This window comes from Heteronotia binoei, chromosome 2, assembly GCF_032191835.1.
Source record: "Heteronotia binoei isolate CCM8104 ecotype False Entrance Well chromosome 2, APGP_CSIRO_Hbin_v1, whole genome shotgun sequence".
In the NCBI taxonomy this organism is placed as follows: Eukaryota; Metazoa; Chordata; class Lepidosauria; order Squamata; family Gekkonidae; genus Heteronotia; species Heteronotia binoei.
In genome coordinates this window covers 13,812,221-13,821,321 of record NC_083224.1, presented here as the reverse complement: position 1 = coordinate 13,821,321, position 9,101 = coordinate 13,812,221, and the positions used below count along the sequence as shown (strand labels likewise).

The 9,101-nt window shown below is 50.2% G+C and overlaps 1 protein-coding gene across 1 annotated transcript in view; it reads right to left on the bottom strand.

The window, feature by feature from the left end:
- Positions 1-2,812: 2,812 nt before the first annotated feature.
- Positions 2,813-9,101, bottom strand: part of LOC132590776 (tripartite motif-containing protein 54-like) — a 58,836-nt gene continuing 52,547 nt past the window's right edge. Inside the window, exon 11 of the mRNA XM_060263701.1 lies at positions 2,813-2,914. Within this exon, the coding sequence (XP_060119684.1) occupies positions 2,813-2,914 (102 nt within the window). The remainder of the gene's footprint in view (positions 2,915-9,101) is intronic.

Below are 9,101 nucleotides of genomic sequence, written 5' to 3'. Positions count from 1 at the left end.
AGATAATGGATGTATACCCCGCCCTTAACTTTGAATCTCAGAGTGGCTCACAATCTCCTTTACCTTCCTCCCCCACAACAGACACCCTGTGAAGTGAGCTCTCCCTGAAGCTGCCCTTTCAAGGACAACTCCTGCGAGAGCTATGGCTGACCCAAGGTCATTCCAGCAGCTGCAAGTGGAGGAGTGGGGAATCAAACCGGGATCTCTCAGATAAGAGTCCGCACACTTAACCACTACACCAAACTGGCTTTCAGGTAGGGAGAGAGGGAGGGAGGAAGGAAGATTGGGAGGGAGGAAAGAGATGGAAAGAAAGCAACTTTAACTTAAAATGCACTCTCCAAGCCGCTTGCTGGCTTGGCTTGGAGAAGCAATTTAAAAAGACAAATGCCTTCTCCAAGCTGGCTGACAGGGCAGGGGGGGTTTCGAGAGTCACACAAGATGTGCGAAAGAGCCACATGTGGCCCCCGAGTCACAGTTTGGCCACCCCTGGTATAGCACAACATGGCCTTGCGCCTGTAAATCAAAAGTTTCCAGAGCACGTGGTAAAGAAATCAGACAATATAAAACACACATTCTCATCCTTTTGGCAGAAGATGGTTGGACCTTTGGTTGAAATATACATCGTGAGCAAAGAACAAAACAGGGACCATTCCCATTCCTCCGTGACGCAGGTCTGAAAAGTGGCAGGGTGGGGAATAATTGCGTTTCTCAGACATGGGCACTCCAACGGCTGAATTGTTGCAAGTGGCCCCATATTAGAGGCTGTTTTATTTTCCTCTCTATTGAGGAGCACAAGTTTCCAGGCTTCCTTAGAGCAGAAGTCTTTGAAGAGCCTCTGAACAATCGGCTCTGTGCGCTAATCTCCATGCAAATGAGATGTGGGCCTTTTCATTGAATGGCATTTCTGCGCTTTACAAAAGATTCCATGGGATAAATTATGTATGATGGACGTAAAACCCAGCTTCAGTATGCAAACCCACAATGGCATGAGAAAGAAAGAAAGAAAGAAAGAAAGAAAGAAAGAAAGAAAGAAAGAAAGAAAGAAAGAAAAGAAAGAAAGAAAGAAAGAAAGAAAGAAAGAGAACGAGAGAAAGAGAAAGAGAGAGAGAAAGAGAGAGAAATAGAGAAAGAAAGACGGAAAGAAAGACGGAAGGAAGGAAGGAAGGAAGGAAGGAAGGAAGGAAGGAAGGAAGGAAGGAAGGAAGGAAGGAAGGAAGGAAGGAAGGAAGGATATTGGATTTATATCCGGCCCTATACTCTGAATCTTAGAGTCTCAAGAGTGGTCACAATCTTCTTTATCTCCCCCCTCCTCACACACACACACACACACACACACACACACACAACAGACACCCTGTGAAGTAGGTGGGGCTAAGAGAGCTCTTACAGCAGCTGCCCTTTCAAGGACAACCTGTGCCAGAACTATGGCTGACCCAAGGCCATTCCAGCAGGTGCAAGTGGAGGAGGGGGAATCAAACTCGGCTCTCGCAGGTAAGAGTTCACGCACTTCACCACTACACCAAACTGGCTCTGGAAGGAAGGGAGGGAGGGAGGAAGGATCAACTGAGTCAGCCTGATCTGGGTGGCCCTGTCTTGTTAGGACTTGGAAGCTAAGCAGGGTCAACCCTGGTCCACACATGGATGGGGGACCACCAAGGAAATCCAGGGGTGCTGTGCAGAGGCAGGCAATGGTGTGAAGAATTTTTTTTTTCTCCTGGGAGGTTTGAAAGAATCCAAACTTTTCTCCCTTTCTCACAATACAAGAACTCGTGGGCGTTCAATGAAATTGCTGAGCAGTCGGGACAGAGCAGATAAAAGGAAGCCCTTCTTCACCCAAAGAGGGATGAACACATGGAACTCACTGCCACAGGAGGTGGTGACGACTGCAAGCATAGCCAGCTTCAAGAGGGGATTGGATAAGCATCTGAAACAGAGGTCCATCAATGGCTATTGCCCACAGCATATTGTTGGAACTCTCTGTCTGGGGCAGTGATGCTCTGTATTCTTGGTGCTTGGGGGGGGGGGGGCGGTACAGTGGGAAGGCTTCTAGTGTCCTGGCCCCAATGATGGACCTCCTGATGGCACTTGGGGTTTTTTGGCCACTGTGTTACACGGAAGGTGTTTTCGCACTGACCTTAATCTGCAGCGATGCCCCTCTTCACCACGCAGGATCGGCGTGGATTTCGCACTAATTGCCGCGGAGCACCCGGAAGAGCCAGAAAGTCCCGCGGCTTTTGCGGCGCAAATGGAAACTGGTTTTTGGCGGTTTCCGTTTGTGCCGCAAAAGCCGCGCGACTTTCCGGCTCTTCCGGGTGCTCCGCGGCAATTAGTGCGAAATCCGCGCCGATCCTGCGCGGTGAAGAGGGGCGTCAGTGCGAAAACACCCGGAGTGTTAGTCTGGATGGGCCATTGGCCTGATCCAACATGGCTTCTCTTATGTTCTTCTATTCTTATTCAACTTGCTGGTCTTGAAGAAGATGAAGACATTGGATTTATATTCCGCCCTCTACTCAAGAGTCACAGAGCAGCTCACAAACTCCTTTATCTTCCTCCCCCCACAACAGACACCCTGTGAGGTGGGTGGGGCTGAGAGAGCTCTCACAGCAGCTGCCCTTTCAAGCACAACCTGTGTGAAAGCTACGGCTGACCTAAGGCCACTCCAGCAGCTGCAAGTGGAGGAGTGGGGAATCAAACCCGGTTCTCCCAGATATGAGTCCGCTACACCAAACTGGCTCTCAAGGTGCCCCTGCGTTCCGACTATGCCCAGGTGGAAGAGAAGCTGGTCCGGGGCTTACCTTTGCCACCATCTGCTTCAATCGTGCAGCCAAAGGGTGGGATTGAACCAGCTGCTGAGGAGCGGCTCGATGATCTCTTCATTCCTCGCCGTATCAGCAGGAGAATCGGAGGCTGGGCCCTGGAAAAGCAGAAGGGCTGAGAGAGGATTTGGAAAGCCTAACCCAAAACAGGAGGCCAGAGGGAGAGAGAGACGGACCTCCCCGTGCCAGATGGTGTGCGAGAGCAAACCATGGCCCAGTAGGGAGCCACATCTGAACAGCTACATCAGGAGAGTCAAACTCATTTGTCATGAGGGCCAGATCTGACATAGAATCATAGAGTTGGAAGGGACCTCCAGGGTCATCTAGTCCAACCCCCTGCACAATGCAGGAAACTCACACATACCTCCCCCTAAATTCACAGGATCTTCATTGCTGTCAGATGGCCATCTAGCCTCTGCTTAAAAACCTCCAAGGAAGGAGAGCCCACCACCTCCTGAGGAGGAAGCCTGTTCCACTGAGGAACCGCTCTAATGGTCAGGAAGTTCTTCCTAATGTTGAGCCAAAAACTCTTTTGATTTAATTTCAACCTGTTGGTTCTGGTCCCACCTTCTGGGGCCACAGAAAACAATTCCACACCCTCCTCTCTAGGACAGCCCTTCAAGTACTTGAATATGGTGATCCTATCACCTCTCAGCCGCCTCCTCTCCAGGCTAAACATGCCCAGCTCCTTCAACCTTTCCTCACAGGACTTGGTCTCCAGACCCCTCACCATCTTCGTCGCCCTCCTCTGGACCCGTTCCAGCTTGTCTATATCCTTCTTAAAATGTGGTGCCCAAAACTGAACACAACACTCCAGGTGAGGTCTTACCAGAGCTGAGTAAAGCGATACCATCACTTCACGTGATCTGGACACTAGACTTCTGTTGATACAGCCCAAAATTGCATTTGCCTTTTTTAGCCACCGCATCACACTGTTGACTCATGTTCAGCGTATGATCCACTAAGACCCTAGGTCCTTTTCGCACATACTAAATAAATAAGACCTTGTTGGGCCAGGCCATGTGTGAACCTATTTAAAACTAGGTAGCGGAGATATAAACTTTTTAAAGGACACAGAAAAACAAGACTAGATTTTTTAAAAAAACAACCCGTAAAATAAAGCATGCTTAAAACATCAGCGCTTGTTGGTTTTAAAGGTGCTGTCTTTGTATTTCTCCCATGGGATCCAGGGAACTGGGCAAAGGAAGCTCTGGCTCTTTCCTTTCCTTTCCTGGAGCCTCAGCCAATTGAAGGAAGAGAGGCTGGGCTCAGAAGCTCCTGTGCGATTGAGCAAGCCTGGCAAAGCAAGCTGAGATGCAGAAGGGAACAAGAGAGAGGGAGAAGGAAGCAGACAGGAGCCAGTTGCTGCGGGGCCTGATAGGATACCTCAAGAGGCCTGATTCGGCCCCTGGGACACATGTTTGACACCCTGGTCTACATTCTCTTGGGAAGCTGTCCTATACTGAATCTGACTACGGATGCACCCTAGTCAGTACTGTCTACTCTGACCAGCAGTGGCTTTCCAGAGTCTCAGAGAGGACTTCCATACCCCCTGATTGTTTTTTTAACTGGAGACACCAAGAATTGAACCTGGAACCTTCTGTGTGTTCTGCCACTGAGCCATAGCCCTGTTCCGAAGCAAAACAGGTGTACCAAAGTCTGTTAAGGTCAGTCTTGTCTACTCCGGCTGGCAGCAGCTCTCCAGGATCTCCGGAGGAAAGCATCGGGGAAAGTGCAGAAAAGTGCAACTAGAATGATTAAAGGGTTGGAACACTCTCCCTGCGAAGAAAGGTTAAAGTGCTTGGGGCTCTTGAGTTTGGAGAAATGACAACTGTGGGGTGACATCACAAGATAGAGGTTCACAAGGGTATGCATGGGATAGAGAAGGTAGAGAAAGAAGTATTTTTCTCCCTTTCTCACAATACGAGAACTCCTGGGCACTCCACTAAATTGCCGAGCAGTCGGGTTGGAATGGATAAAAGGAAGTCCTTCTTCACCCAAAGGGTGATTAACATGTGGAATTCACTGCCACAGGAAGTGGTGGCGGCTACAAGCATAGAGAGCTTCAAGACGGGATTGGATAAACATCTGGAGCAGAGGTCCAACAGTGGATAGTAGCCACAGGGTATAGATGGGACTCTCTGTCTAAGGCAGTGATGCTGTGTACTCTTGGTGCTGGAGGGGGCAACAGTGGGAGGGCTTCTAGTGTCCTGGCCCCGCTGGTGGACCTCCTGATGGCACCTGGGTTTAGGCCACTGTGTGACCCAAAGCGTTGGACTGGATGGGCCACTGGCCTGATCCAACATGGCTTCTCTTATGTTCATAATAATCCACAACAGCATCACTGCACTGCCAGCTTCCCAACTCACCTATGAGAAAGTGCCTGAAAATTAAGTTTCATTCAGCTCACATGTCCACACATACACACACATTTTAATGATAAAAGCAGTGGTTCAGGAAGTATTTTTAAGAGGGGGGAGGGAGAGAACAAAGCAACAAGGAAAATGGGGTCCAAATGGGTTTCTAAATCGCACACACCCCCCCTCCCCAAGTTAGACCGTCGCCGCAAGTGTTAACCCCCTTCTAGATGCCAACTATAGCCTGGCGCGATGATGCAGAAGAAATTGTGAGTGCCCTTCTAATGCAGTTGCTCAAATCCAACAGGCAGAAGAAAACGTGTAAAAGCAACAATTATTGCAGGCATGGGGGAAGATGGAAGAGCCCCACGGCTAGAAATGGGGCCATTATGTGCTATCTGGGGCCGGAAATCCATTACTGCAATTTTAACCTTCTCTGAGGCCACCGATGCTCCAATGACTGTACTGGCTGCTAAGCGATATTAGCCACATCCTGCAAGGGAATGTACAGCATTAGAAAACACCTCGGCGGGACACGGGCCCAAGAATGCCATTTCAGATTTTGGCAAGGGCAGGACAAAGGAATTCCTTTGTCCCTGTATAAATCGATGGTGCGGTCTCATTTGGAGTACTGTGTGCAGTTCTGGTCGCCGCACCTCAAAAAGGATATTACAGCAGTGGAAAAAGTCCAGAAAAGGGCAACTAGAATGATTAAAGGGCTGGAACACTTTCCCTATGAAGAAAGGTTGAAACGCTTGGGGCTCTTTAGCTTGGAGAAACGTCGCCCGCGGGGTGACATGATAGAGGTTTACAAGATAATGCATGGGAGGGAGAAAGTAGAGAAAGAAGTACTTTTCTCCCTTTCTCACAATACAAGAACTCGTGGGCATTCGATGAAATTGCTGAGCAGTCGGGTTAGAACGGATAAATGGAAGTACTTCTTCACCTAAAGGGTGATTAACATGTGGAATTCACTGCCACAGGAGGTGGTGGCGGCCACAAGTATAGCCACCTTCAAGAGGGGTTTAGATAAAAATATGGAGCAGAGGTCCATCAGTGGCTATTAGCCACAGTGTGTGTGTATGTATAAAATTTTTTGCCACTGTGTGACACAGAGTGTTGGACTGGATGGGCCATTGGCCTGATCCAACATGGCTTCTCTTATGTTCTTATATCTGAGGCAGTGATGCTCTGTATTCTTGGTGCTTGGGGGGGTAACCGTGGGAGGGCTTCTAGTGTCCTGGCCCCACTGGTGGACCTCCTGATGGCACCTGGGTTTTTTGGCCACTGTGTGACACAGAGTGTTGGACTGGATGGGCCATTGGCCTGATCTAACATGGCTTCTCTTATGTTCTTATGTTCCTGAAAGACTGAGGAAAGATTTTCAGCAAACTGCAAAGGACTGTTCTGGGAGCTATTCAATAACATAATTTCCCCCCGATATACCAATGTGTTTTAAGAGCATTCAATGCGGTCGTGTCATTATGGGTCAGATTTGAGTCTCACGCAGTACTAAAAATATTCAGTCCAACACTGTTCAGTTCTGCCCAGTTGGTCCCAGACGGAGACTTGGAGTCATAAAAAACCCGGAGTAATAAATAAAAAAACACCAGGGTCTCCATCTGGGACCAGTCGGGCAGAACTGAACACAGTGTTGGACTGAATAATTGGACTGAAGTCCTTCTTCACCCAAAAGGGGATTAACATGTGGAATTCACTGCCACAGGAGGTGGCGGCGGCTACAAGCATAGCCAGCTTCAAGAGGGGATTGGATAAAAATATGGATCAGAGGTCCATCAGTGGCTATTAGCCACAGTATATTATTGGAACTGTCTGGGGCAGTGATGCTCTGTATTCTTGGTGCTTGGTGGGGGGGCAATGTGGAAGGGCTTCTAGCGCCACTTGTGAACTTCCTAATGGCACTTGGGTTGGGGTTTTTTTGGCCAAGGTGTGACAGAGTGTTGGACTGAATGGGCCATTGGCCTGATCCAACAGGGCTTCTCTCATGTTCTTACGTGACACAGAGTGTTGGACTGGAGGGGCCACTGGCCTGATCCAACAGGGCTTCTCTCATGTTCTTATGTGACACAGAGTGTTGGACTGGAGGGGCCACTGGCCTGATCCAACAGGGCTTCTCTCATGTTCTTATGTGACACAGAGTGTTGGACTGGAGGGGCCATTGGCCTGATCCAACAGGGCTTCTCTCATGTTCTTATGTGACACAGAGTGTTGGACTGGAGGGGCCATTGGCCTGATCCAACATGGCTTCTCTTATGTTCTTATAATTTGGGGGACAAAATTATTTGCCTAATGTCAGGAGTTTTGTTTTCTTATTGTACATACCGTCACTCCATTTCATTGTTATATATTGGATCTGAGTCTAGCATAGGGTTGCCAGCCTCAAGGTGGAGATTGGAGATCTCTTGCTTTTACAACTGATCTCCAGCTGGCAGAGATCAACTCCCCTGGAGAAAATGGCTGCTTTGAAGGGTGGGCTCCAGGGCATTGGACCAGAGAGCCAGTTTGGTGTCGTGGTGAAGTGCACAGACTCTTATCTGGGAAAACCAGGTTTGATTCCCCACTCCTCCACTTGCAGCTGCTGGAATGGCCTTGGGTCAGCCATAGCTCTGGCAGAGGTTGTCCTTGAAAGGGCAACTGCTGTGAGAGCCTTCTCAGCCCCACCCACCTCACAGGGTGTCTGTTGTGGGGGAGGAAGGGAAAGGAGATTGTAGGCCGCTCTCTGTCCTTGAAAGGGCAGCTGCTGTGAGAGCCCTCTCCAGCCCCACCCACCTTGCAGGGTGTCTGTTGTGGGGGAGGAAGGGAAAGGAGATTGTAGGCCGCTCTGAGCCTCTGTCCTTGAAAGGGCAGCTTCTGTGAGAGCCCTCTCCAGCTCCACCCACCTCACAGGGTGTCTATTGTGGGGGAGGAAGGGAAAGGAGATTGTAGGCCGCTCTGAGCCTCTGTCCTTGAAAGGGCAGCTGCTGTGAGAGCCCTCTCCAGCCCCACCCACCTCACAGGGTGTCTGTTGTGGGGGAGGAAGGGAAAGGAGATTATAGGCCGCTCTCTGTCCTTGAAAGGGCAGCTGCTGTGAGAGCCCTCTCCAGCCCCACCCACCTCGCAGGGTGTCTGTTGTGGGGGAGGAAGGGAAAGGAGATTGTAGGCCATTCTGAGACTCTGTCCTTGAAAGGGCAGCTGCTGTGAGAGCCCTCTCCAGCCCCACCCACCTCGCAGGGTGTCTGTTGTGGCGGAGGAAGGGAAAGGAGATTGTAGGCCGCTCTGAGCCTCTGTCCTTGAAAGGGCAGCTTCTGTGAGAGCCCTCTCCAGCCCCACCCACCTCACAGGGTGTCTATTGTGGGGGAGGCAGGGAAAGGAGATTGCAGGCCGCTCTGAGCCTCTGTCCTTGAAAGGGCAGCTGCTGTGAGAGCCCTCTCCAGCCCCACCCACCTCACAGGGTGTCTGTTGTGGGGGAGGATGTGAAAGGAGATTGTAGGCCATTCTGAGACTCTGTCCTTGAAAGGGCAGCTTTTGTCAGAGCTCTCTCAGCCCCACCCACCTCACAGGGTGTCTGTTGTGGGGGGAGAAGATATAGGAGATGGTGAGCTGCTCTGAGTCTCTGATTCAGAGAAAAGGGCGGGGTATAAATCTGCAGTCTTCTTCTGCAGTCTTCTTCATTGGACCCTGCTGAGGCCCCTCCCTTCCCCAAACCCTGCCCTCTGCTGGCTCCACCCCCAAAGTGTCCAGGTATTTTTCCAACACAGACTTGGCAACCTTAGTCTAGCAGAAACCTACAGTCCAGAAGCACAGGTTATCTGATCTTCTCAGATCTCAGAAGTTCTGGTCAGTATTTGGATGGGAGAACTCCAAGGAAGTCTGGGGTTGCTATGCAGAGGAAGGCAATGGTGAACCCACTGTGTTCCTCTCTTGCCTT